Source organism: Jatropha curcas, chromosome 2, assembly GCF_041381405.1.
Source record: "Jatropha curcas cultivar XTBG-Jc1 chromosome 2, XTBG_Jcur_1.0, whole genome shotgun sequence".
Taxonomy (NCBI): Eukaryota; Viridiplantae; Streptophyta; class Magnoliopsida; order Malpighiales; family Euphorbiaceae; genus Jatropha; species Jatropha curcas.
Window position 1 is genome coordinate 500,626 of NC_143152.1, and position 19,973 is coordinate 520,598.

A 19,973-nucleotide genomic window follows, 5' to 3' on the forward strand; every position below is an offset into this window, starting at 1 on the left:
TCAAAAAAAATTAGAAAACAGAATATCATTACATTTTCCTAATAAAACAAGCATTAAAACAAAATGCACCTCCAGAACAAAGTAAAAAATTGACAAGCAGACCAATATGCACCAAGTTAAACTACAAGTGGGGTAAAAGCATTCTGTGATATCCATCCAAATTACTAAGTTTATTCTAAGGCTAGGTATGCTTCTTCGTCATTATAGAAGAAGCTGATAAGAATTCATGCCGAAGAAGAAAACCTTATCCTACCAACTTGTCTAAAAATTCTTACCAAACTTTTGACTCAAAACATAAACTTCTAATTCAACACCACAATCAGGACTCAGATGCATACCCAAACATTACTAGGAGCTACGAGTTGTAAATGGTAAAGGGTAATATATAAAAATCAACATCAATCGGGTCTTTGTTCAAAGGATTCAAGCAATCATACCACAGTAATGTTTCGAATTACACCAAACAGGCACAGTAACTAATATCAGAAAATATAACCTCAATGCTACAACTGATTTTGTTAGAAGACTTTTCCTTCCTCAGAGTGAAAAGTCCGTGACTTTCAATAAAATAAAGGGTCAATTACAAGTCAAGTTCCTATTTTTCAGAAATCAATCAAAACAAACTAAAAAGATCCTACTAATATTTTCGTTAAATTATAATGAAAATATCAACTTTGCCCTTACTAAACTTCGAATTCTCATTTGCATATCGCATAAAATAAAATCTTGTGTTTTTCCTTTTGTCCTAAATATCACCAATCCTAATTCGAATAATTACCAGAAATAACAAGCCATTTATATGCTTAGAGATTAAATTATTAGCTAAAAAATCAGTTTCTTTCTTTTAAGGACAAAATTGAAATAAAAGGCACTTTATGACTTCTTTAATTGACTAACCAAACATTAGGGCTATTTCATTAATTTCTAACAAATAGATATCTTCACCTGTAAATTTCACCAAACTATAGGAACAAAATAGTAATTCACTCTAAAATGAACAAAAAATATTATAATGTCATGTAAATCTCTCCAGTCTCAATAATACAACTAAACATGAAAAGAAAAAATGTAGCAAAATAAAAATTGAACAAGCAAAACAAAATGAACTAAATTAAATCAATTGGTTTTGCAATTCAAACGAAGTTCACAATTGGGATAGAAAATGCATAATTACCAGCAATCAAAATAAGTAATGTCTACCATATGGCACTCACCTCAGATATGTTCGACATTATATCAATCTAAGTTGCAAGTAATGCAAAGGTAAGCAATTGATAGTACTTCAAATCTAATGCAATGTAATACTTTCTAATGCACTGTGCAAGGAAATGATAAAACTAAAAATTCACACCCAAAAGGAAAAAAGTTAACCTAAAAGAAGATCTTCAAGCTTTCACTAGGATTTAATACTCAAACCAAATGTTGAAGTATTCACAAAATGTGCATTAAAATTGCATATATTGAACAACTAAAAACACAACTCTTATGCAAAAAGTTATGATTGAACAGGAAAATGCATCAAAAAACAACTAAGGTTAATTCATGTTGAAACTCTCTAACTCTAGAAATGATAGGGAATACATCAAACAAGAAAAATTAATCAAGGTCATTCATTCTACTGTTGCATAAGAAATGCATTCTTCATTCTACTGTAGAATAAGAAGCATTCATCGAAAGCATTATCCAAAATGCTAATAGTAATAAACCTTACATCTCATTCATAATAATTCATGGTAGTACTTGATAGGGCATTGAACAAAAAAAAACCAGGATTTGGAGATTAAACTAAATACCGTTTAACAACCCAAAACTGAGAATAATAAACATTAAAAAGAAGCACAAATATCCTTTTTTTTTTTCTTCCTTCTATTTTAATCAAGAGGAACCTCTACCTCACCATCAGTAATCTCCTGTTGAAGATCCTTCGGGTCCTTTCCGTCAACCGTACAACCAACAGATACGCAAGTTCCCAGAATCTCCTTAACAGTCCCGCTCAAGTCCTTAGCCATCGATCTTGGCCTCATAACCCTAGCAATTTCGATCACATCATCAAGAGAAATGTTTCCAGAATGCTTGATGTTCTTTGTCTTCTTTCTATCACGCTCAGGCTCTTTCAATGCCTTGATTACAAGAGCGGCGGCGGAAGGAACCACAGTGACCTTAGCCTGACGGTTCTGAACAGTAAGCTTAACAGTGACACGTAAACCCTTCCAGTCTTTAGCTGTTTCCTTGGCGATATCTTCACCAATCTTTTTGGGAGATAGACCGAGAGGACCGATTTTAGGAGCGAGAGAAGATGCTGCTCCGACCTCACCTCCGGTGACCCTGACGAACACGTCCACCACCTGACTTGGGTCGAACTTTGGCGGCATGGTTGTTGCTTTTGAGACTGAGTGTTTAGGGTTTCAAAGAGAGGTACAAAAATTGAAGGTGGGTTATGGAGGCGCAGCGAAATTGAAGAGTAAGAGTTTGTTAAGATATAAAGCGAGAGAGAGGGAGAGCGCGTTAGGGTTTTGCAGATGTGTGAGAAAATGACAATTCTATCCTGGGGTTTTTGGATGGTTCCTTACTCCCTTCTTCAGGCATCAGGAGGTTTGGGCCTATTGGGCCAAACAAACTCGGCCTTTTTCTCCTTTTGGGTATTGGCACGTTTTGATTTGATATTGGGTTTATCTTCTTAATTAATATTAATTAAAATCCAAATTAATTTTTTTTTATAACAAATTAGAAATGATTTAAATACTTGGCGTATCATTTTTTTTTTCACAAACTAAATGATAATTTCTTTTTATTATTGTTATTATTATTATCATTATTATTATTATTATTATATACTTAAAATATAAATTAATATCGAGTAATAATCCCTTAAAAAGGTGTGAAAAGAGAAACATTAAAGTATCTCCGATGCTAACGCATATTACTTATTTAATTGCCACATCAAAAAATAGATAGATTTTTTAAAAAATTTGCTCAAGCGATGCATTTAAATTTTTTATTTTTTTAATTTCTAAAAACAAAATTTTGAATTTCTAATAAATTTCATAAAATATTGTGAAATTTATCCATCGGAGTCTTATTTTCAACCTCTACGTACAAGTCAATAATGGAAGCAACATACCTAACAAGGTTAGAAAAACTAGGTTATTTTGTCACCTAAAGCAAAAAATAAAAATAAATAAATAAATGATTTTGTCTTCTAATCAAGGAAGTATATGTATTGAGGATTGCTTTTAATTACTAATTAAGCACAAAGAAGGTAGAGTAATTAAAATATGCTTAACAAGAACATCATAATTAGGCTAAGTATTAATTTAAGCATTGTTATCTAAACCGGCTTAAAGGCTAATTAAGCTTTTTGCATGAACCAATTATAAAGTGAAAACACATTAAAAATTTAAAAATAAAAAATAAAAAGTAATTAAAATATGCTTAACAACGAAACATATGTTCCTCATGGTGTATTTATATATATTGTTTGACGACTTCGATGTTGTAATTGTCTTAATCCCTTAATTTTCTTTTTTTAAATGAAATTAAAAAGCAAGTTGCATAGTTAGGTAAGTTTTATAATTAATAAGATTATAATCAGAAAATCTCACATGCATGTTTGATTAACTTGCATGATTAGAGACACACACGTAATTATTTTCCATATCAACTTTAACATCTTATATATATATATATATATATATATATATATATATATATATATATAATAATATTTTTAAATTTATTTTCTACAAAATTAATTAGAATTTATTTTATTATATTGAATTTAACTATCAAAATGAGTGAATAAAAAATGGCTATAATTTTATAATTTTAATTAATGGCTTTAAATTTTCTTTTCCCTTCAATAATAGAGTTCGTTGGACTTGTCGCTTTCTCATAATGCCATGCGTCCCACAAATAACAATAAAAAAAAAATACCAAAATAAATTTTTTTTGTATATTATTCACTCCATACTATGAATTAAATTATAGACTAGACAATAATTATGTATTACATTGATTAATAAATTATTTTGTAAGATTCTATATGTTCAATTTTAAATTATTTAATGTATCTTATGCAATATGATTTTTTTTTTTAAAACTTCGTACCAAATTCAACGAACTGGAATAATGTTACAGATTAAATAATTTTAATAATATTTATTAAATTAATAATAATTTTTATAATAGAGATTTGAATTCGAAATTTTTATTCTTTATATTTTTTTATAAGACCTAAGAAAATCAAAGGTTGTGATAATTATTTTATGCTATTATAGTCATTTCTTTAAGATAATTAATTTATTATTAATTAGTTCATGTGTGATGTGAAAAATTAGATTGAGAATATTTTTAAAAATTACAAAGAGGGGAAAAGTGCCGTAGATGACGTGTCAGGATATGGACAATCGTATCTTTTAATTGGGTATGGAGCCCACAACTCTAGACTTAAGATTAGGTAGAGAATAGAGCTTCGCCCATAAATATCAAAGAGTCTTTAATAAACTCTGATTGGTCCACGTTTCAATCTGAACTACCTGATTGGATAATTCCTTTCTATCTAAGCCAGTATACATAAGATTAAGATAAATAGTAGTCCTACGTGTCACTTCTTCTCCATTCTTTAATTATACTACGTGTCATTCAGACGCGATTCAGGTAATTTAGTAAATTTCGACTCCTATGCATTTAATAGTTGGTTGGATTTGAAAATTTTGAAGATAGATAATAATTTATAAACAAATAATTATTTAATAATATTATTTAATTTTAAATTTGAAATCTTCCGCTCCTTGCATTTTCATCTATATATTATTCCAATAAAAAAATGTACTATTAATATTAATATTAGTATATTAACCCAGTTTTTGTAAACATAATTTAATTATTATTGATGCAATAAAAGAACTTTAAGAAGATCAAGGGAACTGAAAGTGACAGTACATGCTAAAACCATCAGGTTGCTTGCATTTTATAATTGCTTACCAGGGATATTATAATATTTTTATCAAAACTTGTTATCTTGTACTAAGACAGAGCTTATCCATTACACTACTATAAAAATGCAAATGCAATAGGCAGTATTGACAAATAGCTATTACTTATCTACTTTTCTCTCTCTCTCTCTCTCTCTCTCTCTCTCTCTCTCTCCATTTTTCTTCTAATACAACTTCAAAAAAACCCCATTTCAAAACCAGTTTCCAAACCTTTTCTTCCTTCTTTCTTTCCCTTCTCATCAATGGCATCAAAGAAAATTTTCCAAGCAAAAAGAACTGTCAATAACTACATTTTTGTAAACCCAGAGACTGATATTAATCAAGTGATAAGTTCTGATCACAATCTTTTTGAATTTGATGAGTCTGATATTTGGAGTAATAATTCAAGTTCAGTTTCTCAGTTTGAATCCAAGAAAATACTGCCCACTTCACGTCAATCCAAGAAAGGTGGCGGCAGAAATAGTTTGGGCCGGCTTCCGGTGTCTTGCTCCTCCTCAGTGCCTGTGAACATACCAGATTGGTCCAAGATTTATAAGGAAGATCAATACACAAGGCATAATAAAGATCAAGATGATCTAGATCAAGAAAGTGATCATTATGGTGATGATCGTGATGACGATGATCGCGATGGAAGAGTTCCTCCTCATGAATATTTAGCAAGAAAAAGAGGAGCTTCATTTTCTGTTCATGAAGGTATAGGGAGGACATTGAAAGGAAGAGACTTAAGGCAGGTGAGAAATGCAATTTGGAAGAAAGTTGGTTTTGAAGATTAATAATTAATTGAGAATAGAAATATTTTATAGAGAGAAGGATAGTTATAATTATGTTCTGCATAGAATTGAGGAGGAAGAGGAGAATGATGATGATGATTATGCATTAATTTTCTCCATTAGGGTAATATTGTTTAATGGTTTTTGTATTTAATTGTATCTGTCTTGTTTAAATTAGGGTTACTTAATTAATTAATCCTCTCTGGTTATTGGTATTTTGAAGAATGTATAATCAGAGGATGATCAAAGATGATGACTTTTGTGTTGTAATTTTTAGATATATTCAGATAATTTTATTGTAGTTGTTCCTAATTTTTATTTTTAATTTTCATTTTATTATGATAATTAACAATTTAAAGGTGGGATGGAAAAAACTGCAGAAGAAGTGAATAAGACTTGTTGGTGGGTGTGTGGTTGGCAAGAAAGCTACAGAGTAGCTAGCTAGAACAATCCTTCAAGTAAAAAATTCAATTCACTGTTGATCTTGAATTGGAATAATCTATCATCATCTCTTTTTTCTTATCTGAATTTCTTTATTCTAATATATTTTTGTTTTTTATCCTTTGAAATTATGGACAAGTAACAATTAATAGTTATATATATACATTAATTAGAATTAATTATATTTAAGATGGTGATATATCCTAGAAGATGGTGACATTAAAATTTAAAATCATTAAAGAATTAATATAATTTTGTTTTTTTATCCCGAAAAATTGATGTTAATGTTTGGTTGATTGATTTCATGTGGGCTCATGCATGTGTGAGTGATGGATATGATAGTGTTTGATGATTGCTAAACAAATTGTAAGTCAATGCACATACCACTGCAGTAAGAATTTATATTTATACGTATGGATTCAATTAAAGCAACACTTTTCGAAAAAATTAACTGATTTAATAGCGTTTAGTTGTTATTGAACATCAGAGAGTATCGGTTAACTTTTTATAAAATACTATCTTAATCTCTAACATTAGTTCAAATGCTATTACTGAACACTATAAAATAATATACATAGTTATGAATCTAAAACTTAAATTTGATTAACAAACACAGAACAATTTTTTTTTTCTTAATTCACCATAAATCTTTTAATAGTAAATTTACATTTGAATTTAAGATAAAATGATACATATTTTTAATATATTTATAAATTTTATTAGTGGAAAATCTTTAATGGATGCATAAAATTGGCAAAACAAAGAAGAGTATGAAAAAAACAATTTTAAAAGAAAATATGAGAAGAAATTTAGGTTATTTTACTGAACTTGATTAATGTTATTATTATTATTATTATTATTAAATGTAAGAGACATATGTAGAGTTTGTTTGGTAAAATTAACTGTTTTAATAGTTGTTAGCTGTTTGATTGATTTTTCATAGAACGTTAAAAATTAAACGTTATATGGATTAACTTTTTATAAAATGTTATTTTAACCTCCACAAATTAATTTAAAGTTATGTTAATGAACATTATGAAAAATAATTTTTAGCGTTTTTGCTACTTAAACAGTTGTTGCCGAACACGGTCATAGTAGGTGACCTCTACTGTGGTCGTGTTCGGCAATAGTTTTTTCAGGAGTTTTTAGCATTTAAAACACTAAACGCTAGTTTTCATAATGTTCAGTAACATAGTGTTTAAATCAGCTTCTAGAGATTAAGGTAGCGTTTTATAAAAAAATTAACTCATGTAACGTTTAGCTTTTAGCATTTTATAAAAAACTATTCAAACAACTATCAACAAAACACTACTAAAACAACTAATAGCTACCAAAATAGTTAATTTTGCCGAATAAACCGAATGTAATATCTCAGAGTCATATCCAAAATTATAAAAATTATGAGTTAAAATTTTTAGTTGGAAACTTAATTAATTAAAAGAAGAAAACAAATAAGCTATTAATTTCATGTACTTAAAAAACCAATTAGCTATAAAAAAATTACATAAACAAAAGATAATTGTATTAGGGAATTAGATAGTAAAGATATTAAATTGAAGTGGTCATAATTAATAAAATATGAAGAAACAAGGAGCGGTAGCTGCTTGATTTCTGTATTGGTTCCCGCACGTAGTTGTCAAAATAATGTTTTTTTTTTTTTTTTTTTGACATTTGTCAAAATAATGTAATTAGGTTGCGTAAAGAACATAATACAATTCACCTGTTTTGGACCACTACATAATAAATACATATGTACATACATTTTCTCACGTTATTTTACATTGTTTCATGCTAAAATTCAAAGATGTGAAATGGGTTTCTGCCTAAAGAAGAAAAAGATAAAAAAGAGTAAATGGAATTTGGCTGTGTGTCTTTTAGTTTTTGGTCACCATTTAAATGTGACTTTTTATAATTAATGGTCACATTTTGCTGTAAGTACTTTAATTATTTTGTTGTTTGTTTTTTACTTTCGTTGTTATCCGTTGAGGCTTTGGAATTATAAATGTAAAGAATTTGAATTACATGGTTTAATTAAGGTAAATGTTAATACTATACTATGTTTGAAACTCATAATATGATAATGTATGTATTAATATTAGATTATGTTCGGTGAGTCGTAACGGAATGTAATGTAATATTACAATTATTTTTCTCATTGCATAAATCTTTCATCTCTTACCTAATAGAATGAAGACGTGGGCTTACATCTGGATGGTATGGATTGATTTGAAGTCCAATCAGGGTGGTCCACAAGATTGTACCTCTATCACACTATTAAGCCCATTGTTAATAATTTAAGCATGTTTTTTTTTTTTTTCAAAGGTTAATTTTATGCATGTTAAAAATATTTAAATCACAAACTTGATTGTTTTTTTCACGTGAAACTTGATTTTTTTTTTTTTTTTTTGTTTTTACATAAGAAGTTTATAAGTTTAAGATATTATGTATTTAATTTTATCTCAAATGTTTATTAATTTGTATGTTTTGTAATTGCACAATATTGATTTTTTATAAATATATGTATATATTCAATATGTTTTAATTAAAAAGGGAAATAAAATTAAGAAAAAAAGATCACTACACTCCATTGTTAATTTGTAATGCATCTTTTTTTCCTAATAATGTCTCTATAGAAACAATTATTTTTTTGAGTGGTGGCGGTAAGGATCAAGTGTTATGCAATGCAAATGCAATCGTTGTACATTAGCTCGTGACCACATATCTGGTCGACAATCAACAAATTAGTCGCCAATTGGATTGCACTGCAACTTAACGGAAGAGCAGCCAATCATCCTCACTGATATCTTTGTTCGCACCCTGCAAGCAAAGAACAAGAAACATCACTAAAATCGAAAGAGAAGCTAAACCCAGAAAGGAAAAACCAATCTTTAGTAAATTTAAGATGAGAATGGGAGGTGGAGAGAGGAAGAAGATATTGGTGGGGCTAGTGGTTGCAATGTTTCTTGGAATTGCAGTTTACTTAAGGCTCTGGTCCATTGATTATGCTATTTCCTCTGATGACACTGAATTATTAAGGTTTTCTCTTTATGCTTTCACTTTCTTATTGTTAAATCTTTTTAGTTTGTATTACATTGCTTAAAGAGCTTATCTTATCAATTCATGCCATTGATCACCAGAAAGTTTTTATTTTATGTAATTGCGTGATGGGTTTTTTCCCTTTTTGCTAAATGTGAAATTCACCTTATAAAAAGGTCATAATTTTATCAAGGTTCATGTGAATTTTCTCCATGTATGCCTTTTCTTATAGTATTGTTGGTTAATATTATGATTGGGAGTGGGATAGTTGCTACCCTTAAGAATGGTACTTTGCAAGCTGAAAGGATTTTTTTAATTCCGTTCTTTTTAATCAGAGTTCAGTGAAATACTATTATGCAGAGGAGGTTGATTATTAATCTATGTCACTTTTAGTGTAACTGTAAATTGTATTACAATAGTCTTTATAACAAATGGGAGGTTCCTTGCGTTAAATTGACTTAAGGATATCTTGATCAGTTGAATGGAGAAGCATCTAAGACTAGATCTAAATTGTGGATCTATTATCAGATTATTTGCAATATTGGTTAAGTTTATTTATTCCTTTTCTTTGATTAATCTTTAGTGAGAGTCCGATTTCTTCCAATTTGATCTATGTTCCTAAAATTCAGAGTTCTTGACGGGAGCAGCTAAAATTCTAATCCTTTCTCCATAAGGGATCAAAGGCTTTTGGTTTCTATGTTTGTGTGCTACGTTAGATTTGTTTTACGACATTAATTGCTCTGATATTTACACTTCGTGTCATTCACGTTAATGAATAAGATGCTATTTTTTCTATCGTTTCTTTTTCTCACCTTTTAACCAAATGATGTTTTTTCATAATGAAATTTTGTAGAAGACAATTCGATCTTGCCAACAGGGAAGCAATGGATGAATCTGCTGAGTGGAGAATGAAATATGATGAGGAAGCAGAGAGGGGTGCTAAGTGTGATAAGGAACTGATAGAGGTGTTCATGCTGTCAACCAGCCTTTTTTTCTATTTTTCTTTTTTTTAATCTGAATGACTTGGCTATTGAATAATTGGGAATTTATTTTGTTCAGCTGTTGCTTCACCTAATCTTTTTCACTATTTATATGGCAAGTTCACTTTCAGCATTGCTTGTGTCCAATTGTTATGCTTGTTTGATGCCTATGACAGATCTGTGCTGTCATATATGTATGGTCTTGCTCGACTACAGAAGTCAATGGATCAAAGTTGCATATAGACTGTTCCTCCCATGAAATAAAACTAAAATACTACTTTCTCAACTGGCCCTACAAATCTCTTTCTTGCTCATTTCTTGTTTATATGCATTTCTAGAAAGAAATTGATACTTTATATAGTCTTTAGATTATCTAGAATTTGCTTCTTATTTTTGTGGTTTGAGACATCTACCCCATGAGGTTAAGTAATCTCAAAGGAGATAGTGCTTTATGAGGGTGAGCTGGGTGCAACTGTATGATTACTTCTCAGTAATTGGAAGTTCACAGTTTCAATTTGTGGAAAAAATGTCTCTGAAAAACAGCTGGTGGAAGGATCTGTAGATAGGTGACTCTCCCAATATCCTCAGAAAACATCAAGTCTTGTGCATTGAGAATGCTTTGATCCAGTTATTTTATGCTTTCTGGGTTACCATGTCTGATTCAAGGTTGATGAGGTTGTACAAAGAGGCTTAGACCAGTGCCCATTCAAATGAAAGTTTGCATAATAACTTCTGTGGAGGGTTACCCAAGAACTTTAAAATTTTATATGCATAATAGCTCCCATGAGATCATATTTTGATTAGATACTTTAGTAACATTGCTTCCATGTAATCTATTGTATAAGATTTGTTCATGCACATTGCTTTAACCTCTCTTGGAGGATCTTCTGTGTAAGAGCTGTTCATGCAGGTTTAAATGGACGTTCTTTCAGGAACTATCCTAGCATTTAGCTAGATTAATTTCTGTGCAAAATTTCTCTGGTAGCTCTCAGGAATATAAACTAAATAGTCGTGGGGAAAAGTTCCTATCCCCGAGTAATTTTTCCTGAAAATTTGAGCACCTTAGAATATAGCCAAAACGTTTGCTTGCAAACAGGTGGTTGCATTGCCTTGTTCAGTGTAATGTGCCGTTTTAACTATTGTGTGGATGATGACTACGAGATTCTATAAGCTAGTCTTTATTCGAGTAGTTATAAACTATATAGCTTGTTTTATTATGTAGAGCATTGATTTTTCTTTTTCTTTTTCTTTTTTTTTTTTTTTTTTAATTTGCTCTCTTTGTTGAAATATGGGCCTGTATTTGAAAACTGAATGTACATTTATCTTGTGTCTTATGACAGATTAAGCAGAAGGTGGAGGATGCTGCTAGTACTAACCAACAACTAGTAATGCTGCAAAAGGTGAATCTTCAGCTTCGAACTCCTTGATGCTAAATTCCCATGTGGTTTTTTGTTTTCTTCCATTGGATATATGTTTCTTTCTTTGAAGTCTCATCAATTTGTTCTCTGGATTTATCCTTGTGCAATAAACTCCAAATTAAATGGCTTATGAAATCTAATGAACATGCAATACTGAGATGCTACTAATTAGGATCTCATAAAATCCGTTTCTTTTTTTTTTGTGACTTTTAATGATTGAGGAAGACCGAAGAAATCTGTACTTGTCGAAATAGTGTAGACGGCATCTTCAGTGTTTTTTTTTTAACTTACAAATTCTACCTTTAACAGGAAAATATGGACTTGGTTGAACGGATGGAGAGATTAAAAAAGGAGTTAGCAGCTGCAAAGTTAAAGTGTCACTCATGAGTCATGATAGATACGTGGGCTTAACAGGACGCTACCCTAATGTAATTCTGTGTTGGGATAGCTTGTTTCTCGAGTAAAACACATCCTGAGAAAATTTTCATGAAAGAAATTGCAGTTTGTCTGAGTTAAACTACTCCACCAAGCGAAAGGCGTTCTTGAACGAGATGACTTGTTTTTCCCTCCTCACATTTTATGTACATTGTACGTAACAATCTTTGAGCCACAAGGTTTTGAGAGAGTGGTACTGCTGTAATGTTGGCAACGATGCATTAATTTTTCTTGCCTGTTCCCCCTTTAGGCATTTATACTAGGGAGAGGAAGGATTTGTTAGATTTTGCTGCTTCTATGCTCAATAATGTACATTTTCGAAAATTTTGGTAAAAATTCACTTTTATACATTTCTGGAATCAGAAAAGTTCTGCATGGTTGTTCATTTGCAACATCTTATTATTAAACATGTAAACAGGCTCATTTGATAATCTGGCGAACCAGTTGAAAACAATTAGAAGGTGGAATCAAATAGAAAGGGAGCTATTATGTTTCCCTGGTGACTGAGAAATCAGAATCTGTTTTGGCTTCCATTTCCAAGTCATGGAGAAATTGTTTCATTGTCTGCACAATTACTTTATTGTTGTCTGGTTGACTTGAGGATGCTGACAAACAGACAGTAGCATTGCTGCTTCCTCTGCAACTCTGACAACATAACAAGAAACCAGCTAAGATATAGCCATGAAAATTTAACTTTAACCAAGCATCTAGTTATATTTGGTGAGCTGTAATGAAATGAAATAATGTAACCAAAATCATTTTCTGGAATAAAAACTTATTATGAGGAATAGAAAAAGGGAATGCTGAGATAAATATGTAAAACATAGAGAAGTGAATACAAAATTCATCAACTTACAGAAGACAGTTTTCTTCGTTTTGGCAGTCGGGGTTTGTTGTTCATCATCTCAATCAACTCGTCAAACTGAAAAAAAAAGTTAGAAAACCCACAAACCAAACTATGATTTCCTTTTTCAGCAATGCAAAAGATAATTAATTTGATCTTCCAAAGAATGAAAATCACAGTGCGTTGAACCCTAAATTTCTCTGTAAGCTGCAGTATAAAAGCTTATCCTCTCTCATTAAGAAATTACTGAATTTGGGATTTTAGCAAATCCTCAGTAAATATAGAATTTAGATAAAATGTTTAGTTGCTGTATAGCAAATAAAGTAGCTATCAAGTACAATGAAACAAGATCAATAGCATTCTCTTTCCTACTCTAATCGACGCAGGTATCATACGATGGATATTGAAATATATAGTCATACTTTGTAAATATCGAAGTACCTGTTTTATAATCTTTTCATACTTCCTCGCGCATTGATACAATCTCCTTTCATCTTCTTGTTTTTCTTCTTCTTCTTCTTCTCTTCTTGACATAATTAAATCCTCTCTTGTCCGTCACTCTCAAAAAGCTCAACAGGTCAAGCTTAATATATAGTAATAACACAGGAGGAGATGACTTGGCATTAAGAAATCTCAAATTGGCCGTTACCATTTGCCTTCTTAACAAACAATAAAAAGAGGATAAAGACTTTTATCTTGCATATCCGTCTCTTCTCTATTACGCATACGAAACACAATCCTTGTGATCAGAAACTATGATAAATATTCCTAAAAATAGTCAAGAGGATAAAACTATTGCCAAATTAGTTGAGTGTTATATTTATGGTACATAAATAAGAAACACTGGTATCACATTATATCTGCAACCCCTATGCATGTAACACATGTTGCTTCTTGGCCCTTGACCGACTCCGAAAAGATTATAAAACATAAAGATACACATTTCAAGTGTCAATTATAATCAAACTGTAACTGAAAATAAAATTTATCACATTCTTATAATAGGAGTCTGAAATCAAGCACCTCTAGCACTAGAGTTCTTGGCTTCCATTTGCATGTAAACTCTGCTTAGATTTCATCAGCTTCTCAAAGCCATTGTAAGGAGGAGGAGGAGAGAGAGAAAGGAGGGTGGGTGTTGGCGATAGACACAATAGTTATGCTACTTTGCAAGTAATCCAGTTTTATATATTACTAGCAATAAAAAGTACTATATTGCAATTGATGATTTCAAAATTGAACTAAGCAGACCAAACTGTATCTGTCCATCTACAAAACTATTTGCAATTGGAAATCTCTCCACTGAAAATCATCAAGAAAAGGACCGCAAAAAAACACAGCGTATGTAAAGATTCCGCATATCCAGTTCTTACTGGGAAGCCAAAGACCAAAAATTCATTAGAAAAGATGGTGTCATGGCAAACCAACTGATAAATGCCATGGCTGTAGCAGTTTCAAACCTACTGCAGTGATTTATAGAACACTTGTTAAGATCATTGCCAATAAGAACTGTGATGCCAGCAGATGCACTAGCAGCTGCAAATGTGAGGGTGGATGTAATCTGCAAAAGAGCAACACTTGTTCAGTATAAGTTGGGGATGAACATAAACCCAATTTCATGCAGTGCTTATGTAATAACTGCAACTAAAACCAGAGCAAAGATTATACTAGCATATGACACAAATCCACTTTAAGAGTCAAAATCAAGCTTGCTCTTCATATTTAGAAAATGATATCAGATGATAAAAGTTGAGTGCGGAAAATTCTAGTCATTCTATACTCCAACAGAAAATTTAGAATGAGACTAAAAGATTAAAAAAGTAAATAAATAATTCTTGAAAAGCCATACTAGATAAACAATAATATAATAGACACTTTTCAAGATAATTAAACAAACTTTCGAATTAGATAAAAGAATTTGTCAATGATCATTTATGCAAAAACCTATAAGAATTTGTTCTCGAAGTAAAGTTTAACTTTGAGTCTTCTTCTGTTAAATTAAAAAAGTTAGACACCACTTCTAAACAGATCATGTCCAATCAAAAGACATGGAAAATCAGCTACGAACCGCCGGTAATGAATACAGTACTTCTGTATAGAAACCAGCAACTTCTGTCCAATTATGAGTAAGCATCAATTTTGTTGAATTGGTATTTTATTGCAAAACATTATCTATTATAAAATTAAGCAAATGACTAGGTTCAATCATCTGATGATCGACTCTATGTACAAACTCATTAGGTTCACAACAAATTGTCTCCTACATCTCTATTGCCCTAACCATATAAGAAACCAAATAGTAAAGTGATTTAACCATGAATTGGAATTAAATGAATATTAAACTTCATGGATACAAACAAAGCAAGAATAGCAAATACAGAGAAATCCCACCGTATTATCCTCATCCACCAGCAGACAAACATGAGCTGAAATTCACAAGATTCAAGCAAGATATAATAAACTTATACATAAGAAGAAGAAAACTTTACCCCATCCCCGATTGCAAAAAGACGAACAATTATGCGTTTTCTGAGACTTCTTTTCACCAAAAGGGCATAAACATCAACAATAGCCACCGAGAAGCTCCACAATATTTGCAAGCTGACAGCAATCACTAGGTAACTGATACAGTACCATAAAAAAAAAAAATACAATCTTTACACTTTTCGGAAAAACAAAAAAGCACCAAACTTTAATCTAAAATTTTAATTTCTGTTCCAAACATACCAAAACGCCGTCACAGACCGGAAATCGCTGGTGGTGGCCATGACACAAAGAGAGATGAGACCAAATACAAACTGAGTAACACGAAGAGCGAGACCGCCAGGGGTCCCAGGCATGCCTTGAACATCCTTCATCCTCATCCTCGGTCCGTTCTGATTCCCATTGGTCAATGGTGGCGCCTCCACTGGATGCACCGTTGGCCGGCTCCCGTTCATTGCTTATGACCTCGAATGCTTTATTGTCCGGTCATAGGATCGATGATCAATAATGGGTTTTCTTGAAATTGATGATTCAATTCAATCGTGATTTGCCTTTTCTCTTTTGCTTTTGAGTGAGTGTTTAGAGGCACTGAATTTGTCTCCTTCACTCTCCTCCAATACCTTTGCCGCGTCACTTGTTACCCGCTCTAAAGTCAATTTTCTCACACGGTCCCACTTCCATCCCCACCGTTCATTTTCATTTTCAATTCTCTATATCTAATGGTTTCCTCTTAAATGCGTGCCACGTATATAAAGTAGACAACTTTTCGGTCTGTACGGCACGGCGGCTCCTTTTATAATTTCTCTCTGGTGAATTTGAGGTGAGAAATTAGGGTTTTTACTAATCGGAAGATGTTGGAGGTGGTGTTGAACGATCGGTTGGGGAAGAAGGTGAGAGTGAAGTGTAATGATGACGACACCATTGGCGATCTGAAAAAACTGGTGGCGGCGCAGACCGGTACCAGAGCTGAGAAGATAAGGATACAGAAGTGGTACACCATTTACAAGGACCATATAACTCTGAGGGACTATGAGATCCATGATGGCATGGGTCTTGAGCTCTATTACAGCTAAAAGGTTAGGTTTTTGCTCCAATAGTCCTTTTTTTTCTCTAATAAATTGCGAATTGTTCTCTTAATTATTTTTGATTGCTTGATTTCTTTGCATTCAATAGGGTTGGATATTGATAGAATTGATTGAGCAGCTGAATAATGATGCCATAATTTTACTTCCAATTGAAATTCAAAAAGGAATTTAGGACAAATTGGTGGATTGGATTTATGGGTAGCAATAGAAAATGGGAGGGTGACAATTCAGTTATGTTGGATGAAAATTATATCTGAATTTGCTATTTAGAACTGAATTTTTTGTTATAGCCATTAGATAGTGATTAAGTGAAGAATGAATTTATTAAAATTCGAATTTAGGAGAAGGAAGAGAAGCAGAGTTGGTGTTGGAACAACAGGATATTTAATTCTGTTATAGGCAGTCAAGTGAGGCTATGTTTTGTGAACCATAATGGAGTGTAATGTAATATAAACTTGGGTTTAAAAACTTTTCTTTGATTCAGTATCAGTTCTAATGAATTTTCATTATGATATCCCTATGTCTTATCAATACTCATTTCCATGGATCTCGGGACAGCAAAAGTAACGTCGAGAATGCACGATGGCTGAATGGCTATTGAATATTGGACTTTAGATGAGTCATTACATGTTATCAATTCTATGGCAAATAAAATTATCTTGCAATGTAAGTTTTTTTCCCAAATAATCAAAGGAAGTTTCTTATTTACTTTTTTCCGAAATACACAGAATACTAGCTACTATGATTGGTTAAGAGCATTTAACATGTTGCTTTCTCAAACACAGACGAGTTTGAGAGATTATGCTGTCTGCATGTGGAAGTTCATCAACAATCAACATAATTTAGTAAAAAATGTTTCTCATTTCTTCACTGATTAATTGGATATGGGGCAATGGAATGGAAACATAGGATGTATTGGTCATAATTGCTTTGGTGGGAAACGAATTTGCAACTTCATATACATATATTCTTTCCATTGGGTGTAAGAGTGATAGCTTCTGGTGAATAGATCTATAATCAAACTATTTCTCTCTCTTGCTTAACTACTCATTAAGGTGCATATTCTTATAAACAGAGCGACAGCATATGTTCTCAGTATTGTATTTCAAATTGGCATTCGGATGGTATTTCTCAGAACTGTAAATGACTAAAATGGAGGAATTATATATACAGAAAACAAAAACCTGGCAAGTTTATTTAGTTTAAATATGCTGCCAGTTGACCGTGTTTTCCGTTAGTCCGCAAAATTCCATATGGTATATAACTCTTCAGCACTTGGGTGCCAGGCTTCGTAGGCATAGCATGCATATGTATTTACAGTTTGTCTTAGCTTTTGATATATTGATGCTAGAAATTTGAATAAACTTTGTGGCTGCAATTGTTTTCAGATCGTGTGAGTTCAATTATGCTTTGATTGCAGGTTTTTTACTCTTGTAAATGCATTGGGAATTCTGGAGCATACCAGAAGATGCCTGCTGTTATATTTTACTTTCCACCGGGCAATAGATGCCAATTCAGTATGAAAGGATTTTATTTATGTACGTGTGAAGACTGTTATGTTTGGTAATTACCTAATTTGCCAATTACACTCCTTCAGTATATGTAATTGCTTGATAAAGTCTGTAATTGAAATGTTGGCATTTGTGTAATGAAATTAAAATTATCCCACTAAATATGCTCAATCAGAATGGTTGCTTGAAAGAAATCATTTTATGTTTTAGGTGATTAATATGTGTGCATATAATTGGGCCTTAAAAAAGGGGCTCGGGGTTGCCTGGCCCATAAAGCCCAGCCGACAGTAATAAATTCATAACAATGGTGGAAGAAAGATAATATTACCCAAAGGGTGGACGAAAGCGGAGGTGGAGGCAGAGACACGTCGCAATCAAAGGTGGGGAAGGTGCGGGTGTGAATGGATGGATGTCGGTCGCTAGATTTGGAAAGGGATTCATATGAATTTCAGTTGGGGGTGTTGTGGGGTCCACCGCACGGGGCGTGGCAGGTTGCCAGAATCTCTGTCGTTTTTGTAGGAAGAGACTTTTGAGGTAAAACTAACTAAACACGGACTTTGATAGAGACTCCGTGTGGGACCCATTTCCTTTTACTTTTTTTCCTTATATTTTACTTAACTCTTCTCCTCCACGTAAGCCCTGACCGGACTTTTGACTTAAATCGCATTTTTGTAATTTATTTCTATAAAATTTTATTCATTTAAACAATAACTCACTAATTATATTATTTAATTTGATTTTTGAAAGATAATTGTTAATAACAATTGCCGTGTTATTAAGGAGTGGAGAAATCAAAACGTAGAGTGTTAATAACAATATAAATAAATAAAATAAAAAGACAAATAAAGCAGATTCATTCAATGTTGATGACGTAATTGTCCCATATAGCGTGCCCTGTTTGCCGTGACTTGGATCTTTCAAAACCAACTCTTTTTTATTATTATTATTATTTTTTTTTTTGAGAGATAAAAATACCTTTTTGTGCATCTCTGAACTGACACTTCCTTGACGTAATTTTAAAGCCAAAGTAAAACCCCTTACCCTAGGGGAGGCACCCCCTGCCCTTCTATAAGACACCAATAATGCCCTTATTTTTTATTTATTATATATATTTTTTTATATTGGTACTGAAAATTAAGTTAGTTAATAAATATTTAAAAAATTAAAACAATTGCTTTGGGAAAGGCATTTGTTTTTTGTCCCCTTTCTCTTCATTCGTGCTTTTGACCATTTGTTTTTTCTTTCTCTTAATTCGTTTGTCTACTTGGAAAATTACAATTTGCTTATATGAGAAGAAAGAATTTTGCAACAGTGATGTAATATAACTCTAAATATGTTCATATTTTTAAATTTAAAATATGCAAATTGATTAATTAAATATATAAAATTATATTATAATAGATAAACACAACAAGGCAAATGGAATTGAATGAAATATTATTTTATAGTTGCATTAAAAAGACAGAAAGAGAGACAAAAAGGAAACGTTGATGAAACGGTTTCAGCAAATTCACAAGATCCAATGAAGAGGTCTACTCACCAAGGAGGAGCTTGTGTTTATGTGTCGGTCATGACTTCTAAATTACTAATTAAAGGATTAATTAAGATATTAATTAATTAAATTACCTCTTAACCCACATCACCCATGCTATTTAGTATCTACATAATCAATAAATTAAAATTAAACCCTTTGGTTTAGGTAATTGAATGTATAAAAAAATTTATATTTCAACATAACATGATATGGTTTCAATTCCCACCGAAATACTTTTGACGTAAGCATATCCTCCCTCAATATATGGGAGACTAAACCCTCATTTAATTTAGAACGTGCTGAGCAGCAGCTTTTGAAATAGTTTTTATTATTTGAATCAGTCAAAATGCTAAAACAACTATTTTGTATAGTGTTTGATAACATAGTTTTGAACTAGCTTTTAGAGGTTAAGTTAGAGTTTTATAAAAAGTTAATTTAGAACGC

At 31.7% G+C, this 19,973-nt stretch overlaps 5 protein-coding genes across 6 annotated transcripts; 3 read left to right on the forward strand and 2 right to left on the reverse strand.

The window, feature by feature from the left end:
• Positions 1-1,692: 1,692 nt before the first annotated feature.
• On the reverse strand, positions 1,693-2,542 carry LOC105642214 (Ribosomal protein L11 family protein). The gene has a single exon (XM_012226963.4). It carries the CDS (start codon positions 2,370-2,372, stop codon positions 1,872-1,874), a length of 501 nt encoding a protein of 166 aa, XP_012082353.1. The 5' UTR covers positions 2,373-2,542; the 3' UTR covers positions 1,693-1,871.
• A 2,539-nt stretch (positions 2,543-5,081) lies between these two features.
• Positions 5,082-6,076, forward strand: LOC105642215 (protein S40-4). The gene has a single exon (XM_012226966.4). It carries the CDS (start codon positions 5,237-5,239, stop codon positions 5,765-5,767), a length of 531 nt encoding a protein of 176 aa, XP_012082356.1. The 5' UTR covers positions 5,082-5,236; the 3' UTR covers positions 5,768-6,076.
• A 2,776-nt stretch (positions 6,077-8,852) lies between these two features.
• LOC105642218 (acyl-CoA-binding domain protein) lies at positions 8,853-12,424 on the forward strand. The gene is made up of 4 exons (XM_012226970.4): positions 8,853-9,241; positions 10,095-10,206; positions 11,562-11,621; positions 11,949-12,424. Exons 1-4 carry the CDS (start codon positions 9,108-9,110, stop codon positions 12,024-12,026), a joined length of 384 nt encoding a protein of 127 aa, XP_012082360.1. The 5' UTR covers positions 8,853-9,107; the 3' UTR covers positions 12,027-12,424.
• Positions 12,399-16,018, reverse strand: LOC105642217 (CASP-like protein 5A1). 2 transcript variants are annotated; one of them, XM_089717746.1, is made up of 5 exons: positions 15,643-16,018; positions 15,405-15,516; positions 13,360-14,476; positions 12,931-12,996; positions 12,399-12,719 (listed from the first exon to the last, which is right to left on the reverse strand). In XM_089717746.1, exons 1-3 carry the CDS (start codon positions 15,852-15,854, stop codon positions 14,285-14,287), a joined length of 516 nt encoding a protein of 171 aa, XP_089573872.1. In that variant the 5' UTR covers positions 15,855-16,018; the 3' UTR covers positions 12,399-12,719; positions 12,931-12,996; positions 13,360-14,284. The 2 variants fall into 2 exon arrangements, with proteins under 2 accessions (XP_089573872.1, XP_020538149.1); XM_020682490.3 differs by having other exon boundaries at positions 15,405-15,537; positions 15,643-16,011.
• Positions 16,019-16,147: 129 nt separating this feature from the next.
• LOC105642216 (ubiquitin-like protein 5) lies at positions 16,148-18,157 on the forward strand. The gene is made up of 2 exons (XM_012226967.4): positions 16,148-16,475; positions 17,905-18,157. Exon 1 carries the CDS (start codon positions 16,251-16,253, stop codon positions 16,470-16,472), a length of 222 nt encoding a protein of 73 aa, XP_012082357.1. The 5' UTR covers positions 16,148-16,250; the 3' UTR covers positions 16,473-16,475; positions 17,905-18,157.
• The last annotated feature ends 1,816 nt before the right edge of the window (positions 18,158-19,973 follow it).

Coding starts and splice junctions, on each gene's coding strand:
- LOC105642217 (XM_020682490.3), bottom strand. CDS start 15,854: ATGAACGGGAGCCGGCCAACGGTGCATCCAGTGGAGGCGCCACCATTG. Junction 15,538..15,642: donor CGGTCTGTGACGGCGTTTTG/GTATGTTTGGAA, acceptor GTACTGTATCAG/TTACCTAGTGATTGCTGTCA. Junction 14,477..15,404: donor TTTTTGCAATCGGGGATGGG/GTAAAGTTTTCT, acceptor GCTCTTTTGCAG/ATTACATCCACCCTCACATT.
- LOC105642215 (XM_012226966.4), top strand. CDS start 5,237: ATGGCATCAAAGAAAATTTTCCAAGCAAAAAGAACTGTCAATAACTAC.
- LOC105642214 (XM_012226963.4), bottom strand. CDS start 2,372: ATGCCGCCAAAGTTCGACCCAAGTCAGGTGGTGGACGTGTTCGTCAGG.
- LOC105642216 (XM_012226967.4), top strand. CDS start 16,251: ATGTTGGAGGTGGTGTTGAACGATCGGTTGGGGAAGAAGGTGAGAGTG.
- LOC105642218 (XM_012226970.4), top strand. CDS start 9,108: ATGAGAATGGGAGGTGGAGAGAGGAAGAAGATATTGGTGGGGCTAGTG. Junction 9,242..10,094: donor GATGACACTGAATTATTAAG/GTTTTCTCTTTA, acceptor GAAATTTTGTAG/AAGACAATTCGATCTTGCCA. Junction 10,207..11,561: donor GTGATAAGGAACTGATAGAG/GTGTTCATGCTG, acceptor GTCTTATGACAG/ATTAAGCAGAAGGTGGAGGA.